This window comes from Conger conger, chromosome 11, assembly GCF_963514075.1.
Source record: "Conger conger chromosome 11, fConCon1.1, whole genome shotgun sequence".
NCBI classification, from domain to species: Eukaryota; Metazoa; Chordata; class Actinopteri; order Anguilliformes; family Congridae; genus Conger; species Conger conger.
Genome location: NC_083770.1, coordinates 9514420 through 9542279, shown reverse-complemented (window position 1 = coordinate 9542279; position 27860 = coordinate 9514420). Strand labels below are relative to the sequence as shown.

At 42.9% G+C, this 27860-nt stretch overlaps 2 protein-coding genes across 2 annotated transcripts in view; both read left to right on the top strand.

The window, feature by feature from the left end:
• Window positions 1-466: 466 nt before the first annotated feature.
• Window positions 467-7255, top strand: LOC133141032 (ATP synthase subunit alpha, mitochondrial-like). Its single transcript, XM_061261392.1, has 11 exons — window positions 467-623; window positions 1293-1368; window positions 2126-2295; window positions 2971-3144; window positions 3842-4008; window positions 4561-4861; window positions 5238-5462; window positions 5647-5754; window positions 6362-6506; window positions 6596-6746; window positions 7048-7255. Exons 1-11 carry the CDS (start codon window positions 564-566, stop codon window positions 7127-7129), a joined length of 1659 nt encoding a protein of 552 aa, XP_061117376.1. The 5' UTR covers window positions 467-563; the 3' UTR covers window positions 7130-7255.
• Window positions 7256-10730: 3475 nt separating this feature from the next.
• The window catches only part of mtrex (Mtr4 exosome RNA helicase), a 27167-nt gene continuing 10037 nt past the window's right edge, over window positions 10731-27860 (top strand). Inside the window, exons 1-21 of the mRNA XM_061259519.1 lie at window positions 10731-10874; window positions 11402-11539; window positions 11734-11800; window positions 11910-11972; window positions 12097-12209; window positions 12593-12767; window positions 12983-13073; window positions 14453-14577; window positions 15194-15292; window positions 16435-16552; window positions 16872-17003; window positions 17280-17359; window positions 18768-18878; window positions 19617-19718; window positions 20313-20438; window positions 22517-22667; window positions 22994-23166; window positions 23879-23947; window positions 24186-24314; window positions 25607-25717; window positions 26215-26403. Of these exons, the coding sequence (XP_061115503.1) occupies window positions 10777-10874; window positions 11402-11539; window positions 11734-11800; window positions 11910-11972; window positions 12097-12209; window positions 12593-12767; window positions 12983-13073; window positions 14453-14577; window positions 15194-15292; window positions 16435-16552; window positions 16872-17003; window positions 17280-17359; window positions 18768-18878; window positions 19617-19718; window positions 20313-20438; window positions 22517-22667; window positions 22994-23166; window positions 23879-23947; window positions 24186-24314; window positions 25607-25717; window positions 26215-26403 (2460 nt within the window). The 5' untranslated portion in view covers window positions 10731-10776. The remainder of the gene's footprint in view (window positions 10875-11401; window positions 11540-11733; window positions 11801-11909; window positions 11973-12096; window positions 12210-12592; window positions 12768-12982; window positions 13074-14452; window positions 14578-15193; window positions 15293-16434; window positions 16553-16871; window positions 17004-17279; window positions 17360-18767; window positions 18879-19616; window positions 19719-20312; window positions 20439-22516; window positions 22668-22993; window positions 23167-23878; window positions 23948-24185; window positions 24315-25606; window positions 25718-26214; window positions 26404-27860) is intronic.

Below are 27860 nucleotides of genomic sequence, written 5' to 3'. Positions count from 1 at the left end.
GGTGTGCCCATGTAGCAGGTGCGTGCAGAGTGACGTAAAGCTATGCAGACCAAATTGGAATTAAATAAATCCTAGTTATGTGTGGCTCAGAAAAAAAATCGGTGTCTGGAGAGTAATTCGTTGAATGTAAAGACATAGTACGGTCCTAAATAATATTATTTGGCTGTAGGTTTGAATGGACTTCAGTGGCGAAATTTGCTTTTTGCCACCAGAAGCTTACAAAACTGCAATACCGGGAGTAACCACTGTAGCGTGGCCCCTGGAAAGCCACAGAAAACGTTCAATTTTAAGACACTGCGCATGTGCGATGATGAACAACTGCGAGATAAATTGTTTTTTTATTCTCTAAGTTAACGGTATATTTCGCACAAGTAAACAATCCATTTCGTACCTAACAATATAGGCTATCCAACGACCCGTTAATTTCACTGCAAAATAAAGAACTATTGAACTACTTCCGGGTCACAAAGCATTTGCTCTTGTGTCCTCCACCACCATCTTTCTCATTCTCTCCACAAGTATTCCGAGGGAGGAGAGGATTATCTCTCCGTATTTGTACAAAGATGTTGTCTTTACGTGTTGCAGCAGCTCTCACTCGTGCTCTGCCGAGGCGAGCAGGATTTGTAAGCAAGATTTGATGACTTATCTGTTTTTAAATGTATGTCTTGTCAAGTTATTCAGCAAGTCCTTTGCAAGGTGGTTTGAATGTGGCTAGCGTTAGCGAGGTTTTTGCAGCTTGCCGTTTTTCGAGGGCCTGCTGGTGCATTTGTTGGGTAGCTAAAGTTAGATAACTAAGTTGGCTAACGTTATGCTTACTGTGTTGCTAGATTGCTAGCGTTTCGTGGCATACAATAGAGTGCAAACCAAGACTTGTCATTTCGCGTAACCTTCCAAGGGTAACTTTAATTAGCACCAGCTAGCAAGGTCTTTCAACCCTAATGTGTAGTTGGATGTTTATGGAGGAATCTCAATCTTGTACCTTTGAATGTCAACAAGGTCAGGATCTGATATTTCCAGTACTAGACTGAGACAAGCCTACGTTTAGTAAGTGATTACTACTAGCTAGTTGCTGTCTGTCATGTTGTCAATTTCGCAAGTTCTAACTAACCTTTGCTGCTTTATTAGAGATAGTTGGCCATCTCAATTATTTCGAAATATTCAACGTCTAGATAACATGGCTTGCTCGTTCGTTAAATATTCTGCGGTGCCTTCATTTGCCCACAAAATCAATCATTGTATTTTTTATAATTGAATAAAATGTCAGATTAATCATTTGAACTGTTTTTATACAGATTTCCAAAAATGCTGCTGCTGCCTGTGTAGGTGCCAAGAACCTGCACACTCACAGACCATGGCTGCAGAAGACAGGTTGGTAGCTTATTTTGCATTCCGCACGATATGATGTTCATTTCCTGGCGCTTATAATTAAGGGGCTGTGCGTATGTTCCTAAACTAGCATGGCTCTTACCAACCAAATAACCAGGCAACAAACAACCATTTTAAACATCAGCCCAAAGGGTTCTAGTGCGGCAGTGGTCAAATGTTAATGATGAAGTTCATTGTGTAGAAAAGGGAAGCCGTGTAGGCTCATGCAAAGGGACGCATCATTTCCTGCTTGAATGGCTATCAGCAATTCATCAGACTTAAACAGTTATAGGTGACTCTTCACAATAAGGTCGCATGTATTGGCATTAACTGATGTATTTCTCAATGGCTAACAAATTATATGTTTATCCTACGGTTTGCTAAGGTGTAAATGTTCATGTAAGTAATACATTAGTAGTTAATGCCAATTCATGTACCTTATTATAAAGTGTGGCTCTGTTCTGTAACTATTGAGTTTCATGTTGGGAGCAGAAGTGTGAACCTTGGCCCCCTATTATAAATTGAATAATTTCAGATTTCACAGGCATGCATTTTACATGTTCATGTATTTAAGTTGCTACCTGTTAACTGCGATTTATATTGATATTGGCCTTTAAAAAAAATCGAACTCCACAAATGTGAGTCACACATCTGTGTTAAAAGGCCCTAAATGAAGCATCAGATTACTCCTATGAATGTAGCGATCTCTTACTCATGCGTGTGTGTGTGTGCCCGTGTGTGTGCGTGTGCGTGTGTCCAGGCACCGCCGAGGTCTCCTCCATCCTTGAGGAGAAGATCATGGGAGCAGACACCTCTGCTGACCTGGAGGAGACTGGCCGCGTGCTGTCCATCGGTGACGGTATCGCCAGAGTGTACGGGCTCAGGAATGTGCAGGCTGAGGAGATGGTGGAGTTCTCGTCTGGCCTGAAGGTACACTAGATGTTCATATGGTTTGTAGCTTGTAGCTTTTGTGGCTTGTTGGCAACATTTTGTTCTATTAACCCAGGGGTCAACAACACTGTTCCTGGAGGTCTACCATCCTGGAGGTTTTCGCTTCAACCATAATTTGACACACCTGATTCTACTAATTAGTAGCTTGATGTGATCTCTAGCTGTTGAATGGGGTGTGCTTTGTTAGGGTTGAAGTGAAAACCTACAGGATGGTAGATCTCCAGGAATAGTGTTGGTGACCATTGTATTAACCCTTTCAGTCCCAAGCGCAATATGATTGGCTCCACCAAAATCCCAAGTGGTTTGGTTTCGGTTGAGAACATTGAGTATGTAATAGGGCTTTAGTAGGGGCTTAAAACAATAGTATAGCAGTCATTATGATTTGTTGAAAAGGTAATGGGTCAAGAGTGTCATATGGCACTCTTGGTACGGAAAGGGTTAAGTGAATTCAAAAAGAGCTACTTTTACTGGTGGTTCACTGCTAGAAAGCTGTTAAGTTATACAAAGTTAAACTGCGTAAGTTTCTCATTTCTGTATGCACCACTACCACTGCTCTGTGCTATCAAACATTTGGGTATTGGGAGCAGGTAATTTTGACTCATAGCATATTGGTAATGTATGTGTTCTGACATCATTGTTCCTCTTTCCTTGCAGGGCATGTCTTTGAACTTGGAGCCTGACAACGTTGGTGTTGTGGTGTTCGGTAACGACAAGCTGATCAAAGAGGGGGACATCGTGAAGAGAACGGGCGCCATTGTGGATGTCCCTGTCGGGGACGAGCTGCTGGGCCGTGTCGTGGACGCTCTGGGCAACGCCATCGATGGAAAGGTCTGAAAAGTATTTTCTACACTAGAGCCATGCTTATATCTTATATGTATATAGTAGGGCTACGCAACGCAAAGATGTGCTATAACGTTGTTGAATATTGCAATGACGATGCGATAAATAAACAAATATTGAAGTGCGCACACTTTTAATGTCTTTCTGCTTTTGGTACACTATTAACATAGGCCCCTGAAAATGAATAGCCTATGCCTATTGAGCAACAAAAATTAAAGCATTATTTCCAACATGCTTTTATTGAACAAATTGCGCATGAACAGCCAATCAATAGAACAGAACATCGATTTAAATAAATACTATTCATCGCAGTTCAAGCAGTCTTCTGCGATGTGTTTCTCGTATGCTCATATCTCAGTGACGATAAGTATACAATATATCCTGCAGCCCTAATATATAGATGTTAGATAGATGTCTATAGTGTACGTCTATCTCTAGAAATTACTTGAGGTTGGTAGGCTTTGTCATTGTTTGTGAGTAGCTTTGCTAACCAGTAGATCCAAGATTCAAATTCTCAGCTGGATCACTGGTGGTACATCCTAAAACCATATCATTAGCCATAAATGCTACATAAATGTATATGTGTGTGCATACATATAATGTATATATGTTAAAAAGATCAAGACACTTTCTAAGAAAAATAATTTAATCAGAATTAATTATTTTATTTCTGTTTTTCGTTCAGGGGCCCTTGGGGTCAAATACCCGCAGGAGAGTGGGCCTGAAGGCCCCTGGGATCATTCCCAGGATCTCTGTGCGAGAGCCCATGCAGACCGGCATCAAGGCCGTCGACAGTCTGGTGCCCATTGGGCGTGGCCAGCGAGAGCTGATCATCGGTGATAGGCAGACTGGGTAAGAGGCCCACGCTAGTCGCTTCAGTGGTCACAGCACCACACAGGGCAAAAACAATAACCGGGCACACACACACCATTCACTCACACACTCATACCTATGGGCAATTTAGACTCTCCAATCAGCCTAACCACAGTTTTTGGACTGTGGGAGGAAACCGGAGTTCCATTTAACATGCCGCATATTAATATCAATTTTGTTTGCACATAAGCTCTGTCATTGCTCTCCTAGTTCTGTCAATAAATCTATAGCAAACTGCCATTCATTAGATTAAAGTAATCTGATATTTTGATATTTTCACAAACCTACATTAGCTTCAGAAATGATTCTGAAACCAATTTTGATGCCCTGATGTTGTTAACCCCTTATGGGCGGATGCGACCTGCATGTTACATCTCCCTGAACAGACCGTTGGCGTTGCATTGTTTTCAAGACGCATGACAGTTGAAATGTGTTGTGATGCGCCTATAGAACCCTATAATGGGTTAAAAGACATTCTCAGTGTCATTCTAAGTCATCAATTGTGTCTAAGGGCCCTAAACTCCCTTGCAGCAAAACCGCCATCGCCATCGACACCATCATCAACCAGAAGCGCTTCAACGAAGGCACGGAAGAGAAGAAGAAGCTGTACTGCATCTACGTGGCCATCGGGCAGAAGAGGTCCACCGTGGCCCAGCTGGTGAAGAGGCTCACCGACGCGGACGCCATGAAGTACACCATCGTGGTGTCCGCCACGGCCTCCGACGCCGCTCCCCTGCAGTACCTGGCGCCCTACTCTGGCTGCTCCATGGGAGAGTACTTCAGGGACAACGGCAAGCACGCCCTCATCATCTACGACGACTTGTCCAAGCAGGTCGGTCAACGCTGAGACGGTCGGTTTGCATGACCGAAGGGAGAAGTCGATGTAGGTGTTATCATTAGAATGTAGTGTCGCCGACGAGTTCATCAACCACCTCCTGTATAAGATGTCCGTTGCTATCTGAGAGGATGGGTATTGCCAAAGCTTAGGCCTTAACAACCACGTGTAACCATTATGAATTAAATTTCAGTTAATTACTCTTTTTTGATAATGTGCATTCAGCCAACACAAATCATTTGCGCAGTGGATTCGTTATCGCAAGGAAATGGGTTATGCAAGATAAGTTATGCAACATTCCTTGCCTGACTCTGTTGAGTTCTGCGCCGTTTACCCCCCGGGCGGGTTTTTACATGATCTGGCTTCCTTCCAGGCTGTGGCCTACCGCCAGATGTCCCTGCTGCTTCGCCGCCCCCCTGGCCGCGAGGCATACCCTGGTGACGTGTTCTACCTGCACTCCCGTCTGCTGGAGAGGGCGGCCAAGATGAACGACAACTTCGGCGGGGGCTCCCTGACCGCCCTGCCCGTCATCGAGACCCAGGCCGGCGACGTGTCCGCCTACATTCCCACCAACGTCATCTCCATCACTGACGGACAGGTGCGTGGCGTCTTGGCTCAGCGACTCGTTGTTTGGGCGCTTTAGCTCATCCAGAGCTCACTTTTGGTCATCTGGAGCTCACTTTTGGTCATCCGGAGCTCACTCTGGGTCATCTGGAGCTCACTTTTGGTCATCCGGAGCTCACTCTGGGTCATCCGGAGCTGACTTTGATCTCTCTCCCTAGATCTTCTTGGAGACCGAGTTGTTCTACAAGGGTATCCGTCCGGCCATCAACGTGGGTTTGTCTGTGTCCCGTGTAGGATCTGCTGCCCAGACAAGAGCCATGAAGCAGGTGGGTCTTCCGGCAGTGTGTTTGAGGACTACCACTGGTGGTGTACCATCACTGTACAACCTGCTTTAGAAAATCAATGCTTTTATTTTATTGCATTTATCCCAAATGGCCCTGTACCAGCAGTACCATTTGTCTGAAACGGTTTGCAAATACTTCAGATATCTTTCATCAAACACTAAAGCAAAGGGAATGAAATATACCAGCATTAACAAAGGCAGTGTGAACCTGCATGTGCTGGTGTTGCATTTCTAATGCTATTATTTTATTGATCTTTCATTAGTCATTATTGTAGAAATGCAATCGGTTGATGGGTGAGCAGACTGCACAGCGATTCTTAAATCTTACTAGATTTGCTTATAAATTTGGTTATGCTTGCTGTGGTTTTTGTTGTGGGTCTGTAACATTTTATCACAACTGTGCTTTGCTCTTCGCCTTATTTCCGAACAAGTGGTGACTTTGCAGGCCTGGGTTGAAATGGTATACTTGAATATTTTTCTGCATTTGACCAACTTGGAGCACATGTACTCCTTGGACAATTGTTTAGAATAGTGGCCCTAGTGACATGCTGTTGATGTCGTAGTGAAAGCAGTCCCTCCCCCCCCCGCAGGTGGCCGGTACCATGAAGCTGGAGCTGGCCCAATACCGTGAGGTGGCCGCCTTCGCCCAGTTCGGCTCGGACCTGGACGCCGCGACCCAGCAGCTGCTGAACCGTGGCGTGCGTCTGACTGAGCTGCTGAAACAGGGCCAGTACTGTGAGTGTCCCCGTCTGAACGCCGGTCGGGCTGCGTCTCCCATCCGTGTGCCGCCATTGACCGCGTACCCTTCCGCCCTCTCCCCCCAGGTCCCATGGCCATCGAAGAGCAGGTGACGGTTATCTACGCCGGCGTCAGAGGCCATCTGGACAAGCTGGAGCCCAGCAAGATCACCAAGTTTGAGAAGGCTTTCTTGCAGCACGTCCTCAGCCAGCAACAGGACCTGCTGGCCACAATCCGGTAAGGTTTCCCCGCATAGTGCAGCGATCGTGGGAATAATGTTTCTCAACGTTTCAGCATAAGACCTCCTTGCAATGAAAAAATATCAATAGTTGAATTTAAAAAATGTCAAGCAGGATTGAACCTTCCGTGTGATGGGATTTCTGAACTGACAAAGCAAGTTCCTATCCAAATGGAAAAATGTTACTTGTTGGGAGGCAGTTGTATGCCAACTTGGCTTCTGATTTCTGTACTTTATTAATGATTTAGACTGAAATGTCTGACTTGTTCTTGTAAACCAAATCCATTTTCACTGCTGCAGGGCCGATGGCAAAATCTCAGAAGCAGCGGACGCTAAACTCAAGGAGATCGTCTTGAACTTCCTATCCAGCTTTGAGGCATAAAGTGTCCAGTTCTCGAGATTGACATTGTGTTCAACAAATATAACAGTTTTAACTTAAATTGGAAGTCGCCCTCCTCATGTTCTTGTCAGACATTTCTCCAAGTAAAATAAACGGGTTCAAACTTTATCTCTTGTCCTGATTGATTGTTGACCGTCTTGGCTTTGGTCTGTTATGGCATTCATTACATTACATTACATTCATGGCATTTGGCAGATGCTCTTATCCAGAGTGACGTAGAGTTGATTAGACTAAGCAGGAGACAATCCTCCCCTGGAGCAATGCAGAGTTAAGGGCCTTGCTCAAGGACCCAACGGCTGTGCGTATCTTACTGTGGCTACCACCAATTTTGCGTTTCCCAGTCATGTACCTTAACCACTACGCCACAGGCCACATTCATATTTCAGACTTTCATTTGCAAACTATTTTGCAAACCATATATTAGAACATTTTTATCTGAACACAAGTTAAGCGGGCTAAATCCTTCCATATTGTACTTGATATCCCATTAAAGCATTTGAATGGTAAGAATATGTGCTTCCTTTGCCACACATGCCTCTTGAATTTATTTTTTATGCCTCCGTGCAGGCAACAGCTGTGGCTGGAGGCATTACGTTATTGGGCTGTCCGTTGTCCTTCCGTCCCATTCTTGTGAATGCGATATCTCAGGAACCCCTGGAGGGAATTTCTTTACATCTGGCACAAATGTCCTCTTCGACTCAAAGATGAACTGATTACAATTTGGTGGTCAAAGGTCAAGGTCGCTGTGACCTCATAAACAACGTTTTGGCCATTACTCAAGAATTCATACACTAATTATGACAAAATTTAGAAGTTATTCACAAAAATATCCAAAAAGGCCAAAGGTCAACTATACTGTGACAATCTTTTGCTTACCAATTTAGCTGAGTAAACAATGTTGGGTTTTTTTTTTTTTTTTTTTGGGGGGGGGGGTTGGTTGTTGATTGGTGATTTAATCATTAGTTAAAATTTTACCGTTAGTTTCAAACACTTTTTGTTTGAATATTCTTCAACTGTTGTTGGGTTTGACAGAAAAAAATTCATACAATGTTATTTAAATGTGCAATTTCATTCCAAAATGTAAATAATCGTATTCCACTACTCTGCCTTTAGCAAAATAGTTGGGTTGTAATGAGAATTTTTTTTTTTATTCAACATTTAATGTAGTTTAAATTAGGTAACACCAATGAGTCTGGACAGACAGGGACAGGGACAGGGACGGAGACATACCACCGTGAAGCGTTTATTTTGCTCTAGTTTTTACATTTAACCAATCCTATATAACCAACTCATGGTTTCCCCACGGCATTAATAGCAGAGGTGCTTCACTGAATTTGTAGGGGAAAATTCACAGAACGAAAGATCTCCCTCCTAAAAGCATGATAACCAATCACAAGTCAAAATCAGACTCCGCCTTAGTGAGCAGGCTGGTTCCTCCAAAACTCTCGACAATGTGTGCTAAAAGTTCAATCAATATATCTGTATTAAAGTATGATATGTACCCTGTATAGTTTCAAACTGATTAACTGCTAAATTGTGCTAGGATTAAACAGTGAGCCCAGCCAGCTGGCAGGGGGGGGGGGGGGCCCGTCTTGAACTGTGTAGATCAAACTGTCAAGGACACGGGCAGAGCAAGATATGACTGTACAGCTGATTTCTCTGGGACTCTCGATGTTTTATGCCAGGAGTGTATCCATTTGACCTAGAACATTAATTACAGCTGAGCTTATGAAAACGCAAGAAACCACAGTGAAAACTGTCGAAATGAGAGCAAAGAATGCTACGTACATTTACTCCCTTAGAAGAGAATAATTAATCAAATGTTTAGTATGTCTGTATATTAGAAGTGTATATTAATGAAATGTTTAGTTTGTCTGTATATTTTCAATGATTACTGCTGCTTAGTTCATCTTATAAAAGCAAAAGATACAGAGTGACGTGTATGGATGACGTGTTAGAGGGAGGGCATCCAGAACTTTATGAGGTCTGGTAGTTTGCCAAGAGCAGGTGCGGGGTGAAGTGAGGACACGTAGTTGGCAGAATGCCCTGAACTTTGTACAGAGTTGGCAGAGCATAAGGACCGTTGGCAATTTGCCACAATGACGTTATGGGAGGAGCGTTGGGAGGAGTTACGATAAGAAAAGTGTGGGTGATTTGCCAGAATGAGGTTTGAGGAGGAGTTGTAGGTGGAGTAACTGTATAAAATGGGTGTACAAATGCCAGTCGGGGTTCAGTTCTGGAGAGCTGATCCGGCTTTATGCACGTGCGCTAATAAAGTCTGATTTTCCTGAAGATCTTGCTGCCTGGTGTCGTCTTTTCCCTCGCGAAGATGTTTTTCGACAAATTGGAAGATTTGGACTCTGTCGTTTCCTAGACACAACAAATTCACAAGTGCCTCCGCAGACATCAGAGAGGAATCTACAGAAACCAAAGACTTGGACTCAACATCATAATATTATGCTGAACCATTCAATAAACTTCTGCAATTTAACAAGATTGGCATTGTGTAGTCGGGTGTCGGTTATAGCACGTGAATACCAAGGCTTATCGCTTCATGCCAGCGCTGCTTACCCTCCCCCACTATGTATTTTCTGGGGGATGCCCTGTGAAATTGTTTGGTTTAAATATGTTTTGAATTGGAATCTATACTTCAAGAAAACACCTTATGACATGGTTTAGAATTTTTTTTTTTGGTTTCTTCTGACCTGTAAAAATGTAATGAGTAGGTACACAGAATATAAATGTTTCCTTGTCTCTGGTCATCCAGATGGATCATATTAAGTGTGCCTTTTGATGAAGCGCCTTAGAGTACACAGCTTACGGACAATGGCACAACACAATAGATTGCAGAGGTTGTGTTTTCCCAGATGATCATAAGATGGTTATCTTATCCAAAGCATTCTGATACTTGTTGCTTGCCTTCAGTACCTTCTGGCAACATCTGATGTGGCTTCAGGCCACTATTTCTGGGCCTTGGATAGCCATGGAGTTGCAGTTGGGTCATAAAAATCCAGGGAGTAACCACCACAACCAATGATCAGTTAAAAATATCCTCAGAATGTATTGAAGTGTGTGCTGATGGAAACTTTGTTTAAAAGTATCTACAAGCTCTGACTGGAGGTCACTGCTTTACTTCAGCATATATTCAATGATTTCAAAATCATCTGGATAGCCCACTCTATTAATTGCGCTAGTCTACATCAAATGAAGACCAATGGATCTGTACAGGTTGGATTTAGGCCTAACAGAGCATGACTGTACTTTCTTTCTCATATTGCATCTGTACTTCATATTTTAAATACACAAAGGGGTTGCCAAATTAACTTACCCTCATACTGACTTCTACTGCAGTCTTTCTTGGTCTTTGCCTGCCCATAGAAGATTATCCTCCTTACAATGCTCTACCAGGTTCTGTGCAACACATTTCTAGCTATATTTTTTGCTTGTTTATTGACTTGATACATGAATTACGATAAAAACGCAAATAAAAAGGAACGCAGCAATTTGAGTATGTATTGGTGTAGAGTTACCCACTTGAAAACGACGTGTGAAGACTGGTCCCCACCACTTTCCGTAGCGGAAATATTTTTTTTTTTACTCTCACGGAAGCAGCGTTGCAGTCAGCAACAATGGCGGACGCCTTTGGAGATGAGCTGTTCAGTGTTTTTGAGGAGGAACAACTATCCTCTAAGAAACGAAAAAGCACTGGTACTGGAACACCTCCAGGGTAAGATAGAAATCTTGGTTCCTCTGGCTGCTGGGCTGTATTTTTTTTTTTAACACGCGCGTGTAATTATCTATACGTGTGTCCTAAGACCAAAACATGTGCGGGTGATTATAGCTACCCGTTAGCTTGCTTGCTAGTCTAGATAGCAAAATGACACATGGTCTGAAATGGCAAAACAATAGCAAAACACATTGTAAAATGCGATTTAGTTGCCGCTACGTTGTCGACAGAGCGTGTACATCTCATTACTTGGATAAGGTTATTTTGCGACAGTCCGCTGAGTTTGATATTTAGTTGTTCGATCACCGAGCTGACTTGCTAGAATGCTACCTATGAGCTACCTATCAGTGCTTGCCGGTGTAAGCTATGATTGAAGAATGAAAGGGGCTATGTGCGTTATGTCGAATTGTAGTTTAGCGGTTACTTATTTAGGTACGCTGCAAGGTGCCTAATGTTTCTTCAGGGTCGTGTTGCCAGAGTCTTATGTGAGAATTCAATTTTGAGATTTGTATTGACTTGCTTTCCAGAAAAGACGGTCAGCATGGAAAAGACAAGGCTGAACACAGTTCTGCTGCTCAGGGCAAGCAAGACCTGGACGATGGCCCGGACGAGGTCATCTTTGGGAAGAAGCCCAAGCTCGAGACGGTGTCTGCAGAGGAAATAAAGTAAGGATAGCAATATGCTTCCAGAGAGGTGTCAGTTTTTCGAGGCAATTTTTAGGTATCCTTATTTGTTATTAAAACGCCATGGTGGTCATTCCTTTTGATAATAATCCTACCTGTACTTCAGCACCGTTGCGTGTTTGTGTGAATAGATTTTCGGCAAACCATGTAGTAAGCAATTGATCAATCTCCTGTAGTCTTGCAGACCTGATGCCCAAAGTGAAGGTAGAGCAGGTTGAGACGGTGGAGGGCTGCACTCATGAGGTACGTAAAATGAACCGTGACGTACGTCTATGGAGAAATTAATTATGTTCAGAAATGTCATTTACATAAGCTGCAGAAGGATTGCTGATTGGTTTCTCCTCTCAATCAGGTGGCCCTGCCAGCCGATGAGGATTACACACAGCTGAAGCCTCGAGTTGGGAAAGCAGCTAAGGTAACGGAGAATGTGTAACGCCTAGTAACTAGCAACATCTTTTTGAATTTGTGAGAATCGCAGTGTTCCAGTGGGTTGTCATAAAGCTTGTCGCCTTTTTTTTTTTTTTTTTTTTTGTGCGCAGGAGTACCCTTTCATTCTGGATCCTTTCCAAAGGGAGGCGATTCTCTGCATTGACAACAACCAGTCTGTCCTGGTCTCTGCCCACACCTCTGCTGGCAAGACTGTCTGCGCAGAGTAAGTATGCCTTAGGCAGAAAGGAAAAGAGTTCTAGCCCAAACGGTACCGTCTGTGAACTCTACTAGCAGACTGCTTTTAACCTGAAGAAAAATAGATTTGTGATGTCTATGAAGGTCATAATGGCGTTTAAAAATTATTTGGCATTGGTTGGCATGAGAGACATGCCTAAAGAAGTATGTCTTGAGATGGGCTTTGAAAGTAGTTGTAGTTTTTGCAACAAGTAGACAACCCGCATCTTGAGTATAGAGGCATGTCCTCGGCAGTAGGAGGCAATAGACCTGGGTGAGTCAATTCCGAATGGAACGTGCAGAAAATGTTTTTAAATTGTCTTGTGTGCTCACAGTTTTAAAACAAAAGTGTATGCGTTTGTTACCGCTCAGATATGCCATTGCCCTGGCTCTGAGAGAGAAGCAGCGGGTTATATTCACCAGTCCCATCAAAGCCCTCAGTAACCAGAAATACCGGGAGATGTACGAAGAGTTCCAGGATGTGGGCCTCATGACCGGTGATGTCACCATCAACCCCACCGCCTCCTGCCTGGTCATGACCACTGAAGTGAGCTTCGGTTCTGATTTGTGTCGGTGCAGATGGACATATTCTGCTTTTCTATAATACCGACTAACAGTTCACATAAAAAACATTGTGCGAGCTGAGGTTGTGATATACAGCGTCAGTGTCTTAACTTTGAATTCTACTGTAGAAATGTCAAGCTTTCTCTTTGTTGTGACTTATGACCCTGTTTCTAAGCTTTGTGGTTTTGCTTATTGCAGATTTTGAGAAGCATGCTGTACAGAGGGTCGGAGGTCATGAGGGAGGTGGCTTGGGTCGTTTTTGATGAGATTCATTACATGAGAGATTCCGGTAAGATCCGCTGATTAGCTTGCTAGCTATGGAGTAATATAAGTTGAGTTCATGTTTCTTTTCCTCCTCTCAAAATGAGATGATGAAATTAATGGTAAATGGTTAATGGACAGGCGGCACGGATGGTGCAGTGGGTAGCACTGCCGCCTCACAGCAAGGAGGTCCTGGGTTCGAATCCCCGTCGGCCGGGGCCTCTCTGTGCGGAGTTTGCATGTTCTCCCCGTGTCTGCGTGGGTTTCCTCCGGGTACTCCGGTTTCCTCCCACAGTCCAAAGACATGCATGTTAGGCTGATTGGAGAGTCTAAATTGCCCGTAGGTATGAGTGTGTGAGTGAATGGTGTGTGTGCCCTGCGATGGACTGGCGACCCGTCCAGGGTGTATTCCTGCCTTTCGCCCAATGTATGCTGGGATAGGCTCCAGCCCCCCTGCGACCCTGATCAGGATAAGCGGGTTCAGATAATGGATGGATGGATGGATGGATGGATGGTTAATGGACTGCGTTTATATAGCACTTTCATTTTAAGCGCGTTACAAATAATGTCTCTCATTCAACCAATCAAAACGGCAACCCTCCAACTGCCAGACTGCTCTTACCTTCTGAGCTGAATGTTGTGTATCATAAATCATAAAGAGAAATGATTGGGTTCGTTTCGGTCTTCTGTTGTACACCACTCGGTGTAAAAACGATTTGGATGGCTGCCCATTTAAACAACTTTTCCCATTCTTTTCAATGACAAATGGAATTATTATCTGAAGGGGAAAAGTAGCTTACTATTTAGTAAATTATTTTGTAGCTTTTCAAACCACCGCATCAGTTGTTAATGTTAACTTAATAATAGTATAATTTTAGTATTGTATTTAATTGTCAGGCCTATGCATGATATCAGTCGATTTATCCAGTGATTTATTTTCTTTTTTTTCATGAGAAAGCAATTTCCATGTCTTTCATTTTCTGTGTACAAAATGTTTCACTCTGAACAAAACTAATTGAGTCAAACATATACTTGTGCTGACATTTACACGTTTGTTCTGAAGCTGTGCGCGATAATTCAGCAGCATACTGTTAAGATTGGTTTTATTGAGCTATTAAAATGATGCGATTTTCAATAAATGCACATAATATGATGCATATTTTTAATAACTTTGCATCTTTCCTAGACTCTGCTGTGCTATTTTCAATTATTTGGTTATCCAACTTGCCCCTATCCACACTGTTTCTAGCCCCAACAGTGTGTGAAATGTGAGGCATGGCCATACTGAAGTGAGAGTGCCTCTTACAGTTCTCACAAACCCACATCAAGGGCGCTGCACTCTTGCTGGAGAGGTTTTGTAACTGCAGAGGTGAGAAAGTGATCAGAGGAGCGTGTGTCGTTCTGCAGAGCGTGGTGTCGTGTGGGAGGAGACCATCATCCTCCTCCCGGACAACGTGCACTACGTCTTCCTTTCCGCAACCATCCCCAATGCCAGGCAGTTCGCCGAGTGGATCTGCCATCTTCACAAGCAGGTGTGTTCTCTTATCCATTTCCTCCAGAATAAATTAAATGCTCCTCTGTCTAGAGCTGTGGTCTCCAGCCCTAGTCCTGGAGGGCTATTGAGTCTGCTGGTTTTCCTTGCTACTCTGCATATTAATCAGTTAGAGCAGTTCATTTCACAGTTAACTCGCCACTTGGTTACCCGGGTCTTGACAGGGTCCTGATTTTAAAGGTACAATAGGTAAGAGTTTTTGTGTTAATACATTGTTACAAGACCATTGAAAAAGGCTCAGTGACATGTCCTCTCTTGACTGAGTCCAAAATGACCTATTCCTTTAAGGTGAAAACAAAAACCTGCAGACCCAGTAGCTCTTCATGACCAGAGTTTGAGACCCCTGGTCTAGAGCCACTTGTGCATTTCCAGCATTCACTTGTCGTAATCTCACCAAGTGTGCTTGGGGATCAGTGTTAATATTACTAACATCGCGGGTAGGGACTGAATTCTGTCTGTTGACCGGTTAAAGACCTTTCTGCGTCATGCTGTTTTTGCAGTGCGCCAGTCTAAGGTAATGAGATGCTGTGTGTTTATTTATTTTCTACATAGCACTTGCTGCAAGTATTTTCTTCCTCTGAATCCTGTCTCCACAGCCATGTCACGTGATTTACACAGACTACCGCCCCACTCCACTGCAACACTACATCTTTCCAGCAGGTGGCGACGGACTTCACCTTGTCGTGGACGAGAACGTGAGTTTGCTTAAATGCGGATTAAGTTCTTGTTTATCTTTAATATGCCTCAAGTTAGCGATATTAAAAATGTAAGTATTGCCTGTCATTGTTCAGTTCTTTTTTTTCAGTAGCTAATTTTTCACACTCGTCTGCATTATCGGATATAATTTCCTTTTACTTCCTTTTACTTGCAAAGACACTGTCTCTCACAAAATTTTATTAACCTTTGAATTAAATTGTAAAACATCACTACTTAAGATTTAGGTAACCAGTATTTTAACATAAATTACTATTACACTGTAGTTATGTCATTAATTTGTTGAGTAGTCTATTAATAGTCTTCATTGTTGCTTTAGTGTAAAGATGTTTTTTTTTTTTTTTATATACCCATGGTGGTGTTTCTTTACAAAGCTGCTTAGTATGTGCAGTACGTTGAACCTTTCTGCAGTTGATTTTCTGACACACTGTGGAAGTTCAGATCATTTAAGGTGTGTATTTGCAGTCACCAGTCAGCAAACCTGTTACTCGTGTCATGTCTCGTTTTGGAAGAGATTTCCTTGCCAGTGCCAATATGCCTTGAAGATATTTTCCTGGATGACTCAGAGATTCCAGGAAGTTGATCTCCTGTTCAAGCTCTGTTGACGCACTCAAACACCAGAGGATATAATTCATCCCTTATTTCTGTTGAAATCATCTTTATTTGACCCAAATTGACCCAAATCTGCAATTTCAATGCATGTGTTCGATTCATCATAAGTCTAGAAGCACATTTAAGATGTTAGTTTATCCATGTAGTTTATTCCGAAGTTCATTTTTGCATAAATATGCTTGACTTCCTTGACCTATAATGTTTTGCAAGGTTAATGAACTATTTTAGGGGATATGGAAGTAGTCTGTGCTATAGTCATGCATAATTTATGGCTTCCTACCAGCAAATGCACTTGGATTGAAACTGTGTGGTCAAAGTGAAAGGACGGACTGTTGTGCAATTCGCTGCTTTTATGAGGGTGTTTCTGTTTGAGACGTAGACATGCATTAGCAGTAGCTCAATAACGAGATGCAAGGACTTTAAAATGTCTGACTCATCATTTAGAAAATGCATGCTTCTGTTTCAGAGAAACAGAAGTCTTTATTAAGGCATCCTTTGTTCGGTTTTCCAGGGAGAATTCCGTGAGGACAACTTCAACACGGCTATGCAGGTGCTGAGAGACACCGGAGACTCTGGGGGGAGTGGTGGGGGGAAGTGGGACCCCAAAGGCCGGAAGGGAGGAACAAGAGGTGTGTTGGGTGGGGTGTGGTCGGGTGGGGGCTAACCCTCCAGGCAGAAAAATAAACATTGAATGAATTTGGTTATTTCTACAGTATATGTGAAAGGTTAACATGGAAGAGGAACTATTGAAGCATTGTGTTTGAAATGTTGTCGTTTTCATTGTTAATTGAAATGATACAATGGCAGGAGAATGGACAATGAAACGAGAGACCACAAGATTATACGGTGTGGGTGCAAATTGAATAGTATTTGGCAAGTCCTATTCTGGAATTAGTTGGACCAGTATGTGCTTGGTGCATAAAATAGTATGGAACGTTTCCCTCGCAGGCCCGTCGAATGTCTTTAAGATCGTGAAGATGATCATGGAGAGAAACTTCCAGCCGGTCATCATCTTCAGCTTCAGTAAGAAGGAGTGCGAGGCCTATGCACTACAGGTGGCAAAGCTGGACTTCAACACTGGTGAGTCATGGTCTGCTCATCAGCTGATGTAGATTTATGTGTGTGCAGGATACTTTGCATACTTTTTTTGCATACTTTGATGAAAGTTAATGAGCTTGAGTCAAATAATGGTATATTGATATTGAATAAGATATATTTGGATCCTAGCATCTTGTATGTCCGGTTTGCAAAAACTGCGCTATCTGGTCTTGGGATTCCACTGCAGCCATTTTTTTCATTCGATGCCATTTGAAATTAGACAGAGGAGCTGCTTATCTTGTGTCATCCATATTGCAGATGAAGAGAAGAAACTTGTGGAGGAGGTGTTTAACAATGCCATCGATTGCCTGTCAGACGAAGACAAGAAGCTTCCACAGGTATTGGTTTTACCGGATGTGTTGAGAACAAATTGAAGTCAGATTTCCGCCAAACTGTGTAATTTCATACGAGTTTGGATAAATATGGGTATACGCTTTCCTTTTGGGACAGAGGGGCGGCAGTTTGAGCATTAGTCTCTGAGCAAGTGTATACAACAGCCCTTTGCACAGGAGAGGTCATACAGATTTAAAATGGAGAGATGGTCTGTGTGCTGAGACTAGTAATAATCTGCTGCAAATATCGAGCAGACACTGGGGTTATTGTATTTTATTTTATTTATTTAGTTTTTTGGTCGAATGAGAAATGAGCGAGCCTCATCGATCACATTTCCACGTCCTCATTTTAGCCGAAGTTCCCCTGGCCTCTGGCGTCTGAACAGTATGTATCTGATGGCTTCTCGCGGCTTTATGGAATGTGACCGCGATACAGATCCGCTTCCTCTTGAGTCACGAGTTCCTGCTGTTGATTTCCTCATGTCAGATCTGGTACATCTGGATTTTGGCTTCACAGCCCATGTGGTCGTAGTTAGTGCATTATAGCCAGCATTTTCTTGGTGCTGACATTGCACAAGATTATCTTTTCTGGTTGTTTTGGTTGTTAAGTTTTCCTGTCCAGTTTTAATCCCAATGTGGATGTACAGTATGTGGGCGATTCAGTGTTTTTTTTTTTTTCCCCCAGTGATCAAAGGTCCAAGGATAAGTCTGTTGGCTTGGCTACTGAATAATAGAACGTAGAAGTGTAAAATTTAAATATTTTGTTGTTATTTAGCCAACTCTTTTATACTATAGGACAACCTCTGGAGCAATACAGGGTTAAGGGCCTTGCTCAAGGGCCCAACTGCTGTGTTGATCCTATCAAGGCAAAACCACCAACCTTCTGGGTCCAGTCATGTACCTTAGCCACTAGGCTACAGGCTGCCCCTGTAATAGGATAGATATAGTGCAGCTTACAACAGTACTGTTTCTTCACCAACTGGGTGGGGATGTTAGGCTAACATCATAACACGTGAAGCTATGCACACACACCCCGCATCCTTCCTCATTTGGCAGTTATTTCATGCAGCAATCTTGATGTTCTTTGTTCAGCCTGTAGCCTAGTGGGTAAGGTAAATAAACTGGGACCTGGAAGGTTGCTGCTTCAAGTCCCATTGTAGGCATGATATCTGCAGCGGGTAATTTATCCCTGTCCCCTGCTAAGTCTAATGAACTGTAAGTCACAGCTAGATAACTGATGTCATTTTGAGTGTTTGGCTGATTTTGTGTGTGTGTGTGTGTGTGTGTGTGTGTGTGTGTGTGTGTGTGTGTGTGTGTGTGTGTGTGTGTGTGTGTGTGTGTGTGTGTGTGTGTGTGTGTGTGTGTGTGTGTGTGTGTGTGTGTGTGTGTGTGTGTGTGTGTGTGTGTGTGTAAGGTGGAGCACGTCCTGCCCCTGCTGAAGAGCGGCATTGGGATTCACCATGGAGGCCTGCTCCCCATCCTGAAGGAGACCATCGAGATCCTCTTCTCTGAAGGCCTCATCAAGGTCAGTGTCATCATTTCAGCATGGAGCCTGGAGCCTGACTCTGAGGGGGCTTTATACAAGTTATTTCTCATGATTGTGGTTAGTTTAGGAAACCCGTAATTTTTTCTGTTCTGTTTTTTAAGTTGTTTCTGCCCTTAATTATACGTACTGAATTGTTATTGTTATTGTTAACTGTGCTTTGGCTAGGGCTTGGTGATATTGCCATCGCGGTTTTAGTTTTTTAGTTTGTTAGCACAGTGACAACTATCCGCGGCATGCAGTGTTCCATTTCTTAGTCATACCTGATGCGGTAGCACACCTCAATTTTCTGAAAAAGTTGAGAAATGCTTCCAGGGGGAAAAAAAATGTCACTCGTATCTTTTCAATGTTGATATGACAGCAACAAGGCCATGCTGTTTCCATGTGGTAGATAAAAACATGACTACAAGGATAAAGAGCGCAAACGTAAGTGATGTGATTTATTTATTTATTTTCTCCCCCGGAAGCATCTCACTGAGGTTTGGAGACGTTACCGTATCAGTTATGATTTAAGACGAAAAGAAGGAACAGAACCTATAACCACCTGCCAGAGATATATATATATATATATATATATTTTCGATGTACCGCGACCGCTGTATCGCACAGCCGTTGCTTTGGCAATCTCTTCTCTCATTGTGGAATTCATCAGTGGTGAAACTTGGGGGTGGATGTTCTGTATTATGGCAGTTGGTAATGGTCATAATTGTCTGTTTCTAGGCCCTGTTTGCCACGGAGACCTTTGCCATGGGAATCAACATGCCGGCCCGCACAGTGCTGTTCACGAGCGCTCGCAAGTACGACGGAAAAGACTTCCGCTGGGTAAGATGGTGAAAGTGATACGTTTGACGTTTCACGCCCGTTGGCACACAGAATTCAGTCCTCAGCGGTTTGTTGTTTTGATTAATAGCCTTTCTGTGATAATTGTGAGATTTGGTTTAAAGATACCCTTCGGTTAAACTGTTAACCACACTGTACGCCATTTTTTTTTTTTTTTTGTGCGATGAGGTTTAAATGCGGAATGCTGTTGCACGTTGCTTCTGGTGGCTCTAGCAGCAGTTGTGCAATTGCCTATAGCGCCGTTGCAGTAGAGAGCGTTGCCAAAGAACAGAGGGTTTCAGTTGGCTGGGTTCTCCTGCCTAAAATGGCGACTGGTCAGTTAGGCGGCCGGCCTGACTTGGCTGGCCATGAAGGGTCATCCTCCAGTGCGTTTACTGCGCAGTTCAGCTGCCGGCCTGCAGGTGGCTGGCTGCACACGTGCTATTCCAAACACTCAGATTGACAGTTGACGTTCCCAGTATGGTACAGGCCCGTGAATGCGAGTGGGTGTCCTGAATCGGGCAAACGGATGAAATGGAGGGGTGAAATGGAGGATGAAATGGAGGGGTTAATTGGGTTTTTCGGTGGGCATTGCAGATCACCTCCGGGGAGTACATTCAGATGTCTGGCCGGGCTGGTAGGCGAGGCATGGACGAGAGAGGGATCGTGATCTTCATGGTGGACGAGAAGATGAGCCCAACGGTGGGAAAGCAGCTGCTCAAGGTACGCGGGTTTACTTCATACCTCAGTCAAAATATATATTTCAGTCTATCATTGTACTGGGCTCTGAAACCGCTTTCCACAAAGGTCTGTATATGAGAGAGGCTTATTATTCTGGATAAAGTAAAAGTAAAAAAAGTATCATCAGGAGCCATGGTGGCGCATAGCTAAAGTAACGGACCTTGATGCAAGCATCAGTTCGTTACAGTTGCACACCGAAGACCGGGGTTCGATTCCCGGTCCTGTCAAAAGCTGAGTTTGGCCGGCTTTCATAATTGGCTCGCTGCTCCGAGGCAGGGACTCAGCAGGGACTCAGCAGAGACTCAGCAGAGACTCAGCAGAGACTCAGCAGAGACTCAGCAGAGACTCAGCAGAGACTCAGCAGGGACTGGCGCGTGCGTGCACCCCGGTGCGCCTCGGAATCACGGTCGCAGGCCGTGAGACGAGACGGCTTGAAGAAGGCGTGCTGTTCTCCCCCTGGGCCGCCGAAGGGATGGGGTCATAAGCAGTGTATCCCCAGCTAACACTAATTGGATTAGATAGGGTACAATTGGCTACCAAATTGTGAGAAATTCTTACACATTTTTATTTATTTATAGGAAATAATATATCATTCCTCATTATTAATTTAGTTTTTCTTTCTATTGTAGTTGGATGGGGCAGTAAGTGTTTCCCAATCTTGTCCAAATTTCTGCTTCTAAAACTGTCACCGTTGTAACGACATGTTTTATGCAAGAGGGATTTCATTGCTCTATGGCAACATGTCAACTGAGAAAAGTGACCAGAGTTAATCATTTTAATGCCATGTTTTTGAACATTCAGTTTTGACATTCAGTTTTGTATCCAAGTTATGTTTGGCTAATATATCTAAAATTGAATTTGGGCTGCATTCTTTTTCCCCCAGGGGGAATTGTACTGAAATGAATTTGCCATGAATATCCAAGGCACTCTTTTTGCATGTGTTCCCTCACTTGCCATTGTGTTTTTCATTTGACATCATTAGTCACCTCATCCCTGCCCTAAAGAAAGTGTGTAAGCCATACTTGGGTGAGTTCTTTCAGAGCACATGGAACTGAAAAAGTACAAAGTGCAGGAAATGGTGTCATAGCCAAGGTCACTTTACATTCGCCTCTGTGGGGTCATTTCTTCTGTGTCATTTCCTCATTGCTAACAGTGAGGCAAGGTTTCTGTTTGGTCTGACTTGACCTTTGGCACATTTTACATAATAAAAACAGGCAGAAAAGGTCTGCTGATAAGACCTGAAGCGGAACATGCATTTGAAAGGCTTTCACTTTTGACAACGATAAGATTGCAAATCCATGCAAATGCTTGACAAAATATGTTGCGTAACGATACATAAAACCTTGTTAATTTTTTGTTATTTATTTATTTATTTATTTATTTTTATATGCACGTTTTGGTGAAGGTGAAGGGTAGTTTTGACAATCATTTTCTGATGAGTTGCAGAGTTTATCATTACAGTTATGGGGGCATTCATGAGCGTGTGGTTCAAAGTAAGAAAGTACTCATCCACCTAATCAAAAACAGCTTGTACAGCAATCTTCTGTTGCCGGAATAAAAATTCTGCTGAATATTTCTGCAATTGGAGGTTTATTTAAGTTTTCAGTCTGCAGAACAGTTTTATGGTTCCTTAAAGTATTTATTTGACCCATGTCTGTTGCTGATTAATAATATCTGTTGATAACCTTTGAACAGTTCAGGAACTTGTCCAAGGGCAATTCATTTTCTTAAAGGACTGTGTAATGTGGAACATTCTTTTATGCAGTGCCTTCCAAAAGAATGGGAACAGTAGAGTGAAAGGTATTTTTGCTATGTAGTGAATGCATTTGAATTGAGATCAGAAAGATGAATATTTCAGCTTTTATTTCATGCTAATTGCATGTGTATATGTTTAACCATATTACAGATACTGCCCTTTTTCCAAATTTGTATAAGAGTTATGAGGTTGATTTCCCTTAAGTAAGTTAATAAATAATAAACCTGAAAATGACACTGGAGTGATTGCTCGCCAGCTGAGCATTACTTTTATATAAACCTTCCTGCCATGTGACCTCCCTCAGGGATCAGCTGACCCCCTGAACAGCGCCTTCCACCTGACCTACAACATGGTGATGAACCTGCTTCGAGTGGAGGAGATCAACCCAGAGTACATGCTGGAGAAGTCCTTCTACCAGTTCCAGCACTATAGGGCCGTGCCCGGCGTCATAGAGAGTGAGTCCCAGACTGACAGCCCATTCCCAGGTTTCCCCAAACCGACCGTTTCCTCTCTGAAATGTCCTGTGCTTCTCTATGGATTTGTGTGTGAAGAAAGCTTGTTATAATCTGTGTTTACTGCAGTCATTTGTCAGCCATGGCTTCTTGGCACAGTGCAGTTAGCACAGTCGCGCTAGCACGAACATGAGTCAGAGGAAGACTCCTGTGTGCAGCTTTGCAGGCAAACTTGTGTGCTGCTGGTCGACAAGCAGGGGTCGTTGTTGCTTAAGGAGAGGCTGTGTGTCGCCTTTCAGGCCTGCAATGTCACGTTTTTTTTCTTGTAGAAATGGGTAAACTTGAAGCGCAGTATAACGCCATCGAAATCCCCAACGAGGAGAGCGTGGTGACCTACTACAAGATCCGACAGCAGCTGGTCAAGCTCGGAAAGGAGATCGAGGAGTACATCCACAAGCCCAAATACTGCCTGCCGTTTCTGCAGCCCGGAAGGCTGGTCAAGGTAAACCCAAATCAAAATGGCCGCCTTATGTGTGTGGGTGCAAGTAAATAAAGTGAATTACTGAAAACAATGCAAGATGAAAAGGATCATTTATGTTTTACGGAAAACATTTGTTTTGTCTGGAAGGAAGCGTTCTCTGGGTAGAATTTGTTTGTGGCCCTGTCTGTTTTGTGCTTGTAGTTTCTTCCTGTTATCATGTTTCAAGGACAAAATGAATGTCTCTTCACGGAACTGTTTATTACCACATTTCTTGACGGAACATTCGGATGAAGTTCACACGACTTGCTTGTTTCTGAGTTCTGAATCCTCCCGAGCATCCCACAATGCTTTGCATGACTCCATTAAAGTTGCGTCTGCGGTCATTCTGTCTCCTCTGTCCATCTCATTTAATGATCCATGAATTAATTTGGCGTCTGCGTCAGTCGTTTAGGGTGTTGTCAGAATGATGTATTCTTCAGCTTACCCTATGGATGGATTGTTTCAAATGTTTTTCTTTGTCATACTGTTTCTTGATACTATTTGAAACTATTTAATGCCGATTGTTAAATCCGTCATTACAGGTATTCCATTTCAAAGAGATTGAAAATAGACTCTTTAGAGCTATATTACCACATATTTCTCAGATTGTCGTTCTTGCTTTTAGTCAGTCGTATATTAGTAAATGGCATCAAACTTCAATGTTAAAAAATGAAAACTGAAATATTTTTGACAGGTGAAGAATGAAAGTGATGACTTTGGCTGGGGAGTGGTAGTTAATTTCTCAAAAAAAGCAAATGTCAAGGTAAGTCCTGGTATAAATTACTGTATTTGAAGACCAATGTTCTGCTTTTTCTGTTTGGAGAATGGGGCTATTAATGGTACAGAATACATTTCCCACATTCTTGTGCCTTTCAGTGTATGTTTAAAAAAAACTAAACAAACAAAAATAAACTCTCTTCAATTTAGCTGTAGTAGTGATGAAGGATGTGTGTGTGTTCAGGTTTTGCTGTATTGGCATTGACGTGCTGTGTGTCCTCCAGGCGAACACGGGCGAGCTGGACCCCCTGTACGTGGTGGAGGTTCTGGTGCACTGCAGCAAGGAGAGCGTGAAGAACGCGGCGACGGAGTCCGCCAAACCCGCCAAGAGCGGGGAGAAGGGCGAGATGCAGGTCTGTGTCCGTGTAACCGTCACCTCCGGTGCAAACTCATCCGGTAGTGAGCCAGAATAACTCGAAGGAGACTCTTGGTAGATAAAAATGAGTTTTAATCTAATTATCAGGCTTAATTTAAGAAATAAAGAATCACTTTACGATCAAAATATTATTTCATACAGTATGATAAATACTACATCGAAAGTTAAGTTGTATTCTAATCAAGATTGTATAGTCTCAAAAAGGTTGTCATGAGAATCACCAGATCCTGTGTTAGGAGCGCAGGGCCAGTCTGTTCAGCGTTAGGTTCAGTAAGGTTATCCGTGGCACAAAGGGCGACACTCCCTTTTCCGTGCAGCATGAAGGGAGGCCAGAGATGGATCAAGGTCTCAGATCACTGAGTTATCTCCACAGCTGACCAGAGGCCTTCAGCCATGTGGCACCGACCAGCACTGCATCTCAGACATCACAGGATTACATCTATTTCTATAACTAGACTTTGTATAATAACAACAGATCGAAACAAGGATAATATATATATATACGCACTCTAGCGTAGCTACTGTAAAATCCCAAGACTGCCATACACACTCGAGCGTAGCTACTGTAAAATCCCAAGACTGCCATACGCACTCGAGCGTAGCTACTATAAAATCCCAAGACTGGCATACGCACTTGAGCATAACTACTGTAAAATCCCAAGAGTGCTGTATTGTACTCTCAACCATATACCATTTCAACCAGTCAAAATGACTGCTATACGATTGTTTTGATCCCCCATTACATTTTCTCAACTTTCTCAATTTTCTCAAACAAAACCAAAACCCATTTGGGTGGAGCCTCTTCCCATTGGGTTTGGGACTGAAAGGGTTAAAGATAAAAAATTGGATAAGATAAAAATAAAACATTTTTCCCCTCCTCCATTTTATGCCTTTGTCCTCACTGAAGTAAATTCTCTCAAATGATGCCTGGTAGAAATGGTAGCACAAAAGGTTACAGTTTCAGACTGTGCATAGTTTCATAGTGATAGCTTGGCGGTACATTACATTTCTCAAATATGAATATGATAACTCACACATAACAAACACTGCTTATCAGCCTGCATACACAGCTGCTGTACTAAATGTAAGCAAGAGTGATTAGATACGTCAGCGGAAACAAAATGTCAGTTGGCATTGTTTGAACAGCATGGGACAGTTTATTTTCGAGGCAATAAAGTAACATAATCGCACTGGACAGTCCTGTATTGTGTGTCTGGCTGTGACCAAGCCTTAATTTGTTTCTGAAGATGGATTTATTTCTCTGTTTAGGTGGTTCCTGTCATGCTTCATCTCCTCACCACCATCAGCTCCGTGCGCCTGTACATCCCCAAAGACCTCCGGCCTCCGGACAACAGGCAGAGCGTGCTCAAGTCCATCCAGGTGAGCGCCTCCTACAGCCCGGCGCTAGTGCTGCGCTAATCCCCGGCTCTTACCTGCCTCGTATTTTCACCTTGCGTTACATTACGTTTTATGTAGCCGACGCTGTTATCCCAAGTCAAAAAAGTGCCTACCGGGGTCATGGAAAAAAAACTGCAGTACAGGTCGGATAAGGTGCAATTCACATAGGATTGTTTGTAAGGCCATCTTCTGCTATAATGCCAAAATAAGTTATTTGGCAATGTTCTACACTAAAATTTATATTTGGCTTGCCAAAACTTTACCGTGTAAATAATGGTCACAATATGGTTGGCTTGCCATAGAATTGTCATTTAGAATTTTGTACCTTTGCTGTTTTACAGACTTTTGCCATAAAAATTCAGTAGTCAGTAGAGACAAAGTGGTTTCCTGCATAGCCAATCTTTGCTCGTGACAGAATTGGTTTTGGGATCCTCGTGGCCCTAGATTCACAGGAGTCTCTTCCCTCTGCGCTCCTCCAGGAGGTGCAGAAGCGCTTTCCTGACGGCGTGCCCGTCCTGGACCCCATCGACGACATGGGCATCAAAGACCCGGGCCTGAAGAAGGTCATCCAAAAAGTGGAGGCCTTCGAGCACAGGATGTACTCCCACCCCCTGCACAACGACCCCAACCTGGAGTCTGTCTACAACCTCTGTGAGAGGAAGGCAAAGGTGGGTCCCTCTCCACACACACACACACACACACACACACACACACACACACACACACACACACACACACACACCTTTAATACCCAACCCCAACCTCTCCACACACACACACACATAAAAATAGACACAATGCGATAAGAATTTTAAATGCATTCACATTAAAATAAAAGATTAAAATAAAGCCAGTATCCCAGAGTCCCCTCTTTACTGTAACAGAAGAAAACTGATGTTTGGCTGTTGTGGGTGCTGTTGAATCAGGCAGCCAGCTTGGGGACCTGTGAGGCGTTTGTTCCTGAAACTAGACTGTGGTGTACTCATCCTTTTCAGCAGTTTACCACTCTTTCCGTCCTGGTTAGTTTGCTCTGCTCGGTGGCGTATGAAACTTTAAGGCTTCTAAATGAGTAAAAAAATTATTATAATAAATCGCTTTCTCTTTGGCCATTTTTACACCACGTTTGAACTTTAGAAATTCCAGTGTCCTAGATAGACTAGCAGCTGAAAGATATTTTTAGCTTCATTAAACCACACAATTGTTTTCAGCTGAGCTTAATATAATGTGAGTAGTTTCTGTACAAAAATAGCACATTGGCATGATTACTTGAGAATGTGGTAACAATGTGTTAGTATACAGGGGGTAACGGTGGCTAAAAATGGGGATTTGCAATCATATGTAAAGGTTTTTAAACGTTAAGTGTACTTAAACATTATCAATTCCATGGCTGTATTTTTTTACCAATTTAATGCGACCTTTGTGAAAAAAATAATATTCATTTCAAAAAAAGACAAAAAATGGTGATTCTAAACGGTAGGGTTTTGTTTTTTTTGTTTTTTTAATCAGCAAAACTGTTAATATTTAATGACACTAAAGCACAGTAAATGTAAGTTGCATGCATTTCTGCTGAATCTAGAATCTCTGAGGTTTGTGTAGAACAGCAGTATTTCTCTACAGTGTGTTCCTTCTCTCAGCCGGTCTTATTGACATAGCGGTTTCAGCAAAGTGCGGTTTCCTTTTTGTGTATTTCACTGAGATTTGCGTAGATCCTGTGATCCTAGGTTCACGGTGTTAATCGAGGACAATCGCTGTTCTCAGAATAACTTTTTCTTTTTTCGTTTTCCCCCCACTGTATTTTAACCATAAACAGTTGTCCACTCAAATTACAGAACCCTCTGTCTTTCGATCTAAATGTTTGTTAGTTCTTTATTTTCTCAAAATCCCCACAAGGAAGTGGAACCGAATGAAGGTTTCTCTGGCTAGTGTTCCCAAGATATTTCCTATTCTCGCTGGCTGTTTCAGTATCTGCAGTAAAACAAATTTTAAAGATTTGGCTGATAGGGTGATGTGGCATACATGCAACAGAGAGTCAGAGCATTTCATATACACTGAAGCTGCAAGTTAAGTGAAAATTTGTCATTTGTGTACACGGGCACTTGGTTGGCCCACATTTTGGTTATTGATG

What these genes read in the sequence shown, in the direction of transcription:
- LOC133141032 (XM_061261392.1), top strand. Translation starts at nt 564, where the DNA reads ATGTTGTCTTTACGTGTTGCAGCAGCTCTCACTCGTGCTCTGCCGAGG. An exon ending in ACGACGACTTGTCCAAGCAG is followed by an intron (nt 4,862 to 5,237) that starts GTCGGTCAACGC and finishes GCTTCCTTCCAG; the next exon opens with GCTGTGGCCTACCGCCAGAT. An exon ending in TCTCCATCACTGACGGACAG is followed by an intron (nt 5,463 to 5,646) that starts GTGCGTGGCGTC and finishes CTCTCTCCCTAG; the next exon opens with ATCTTCTTGGAGACCGAGTT.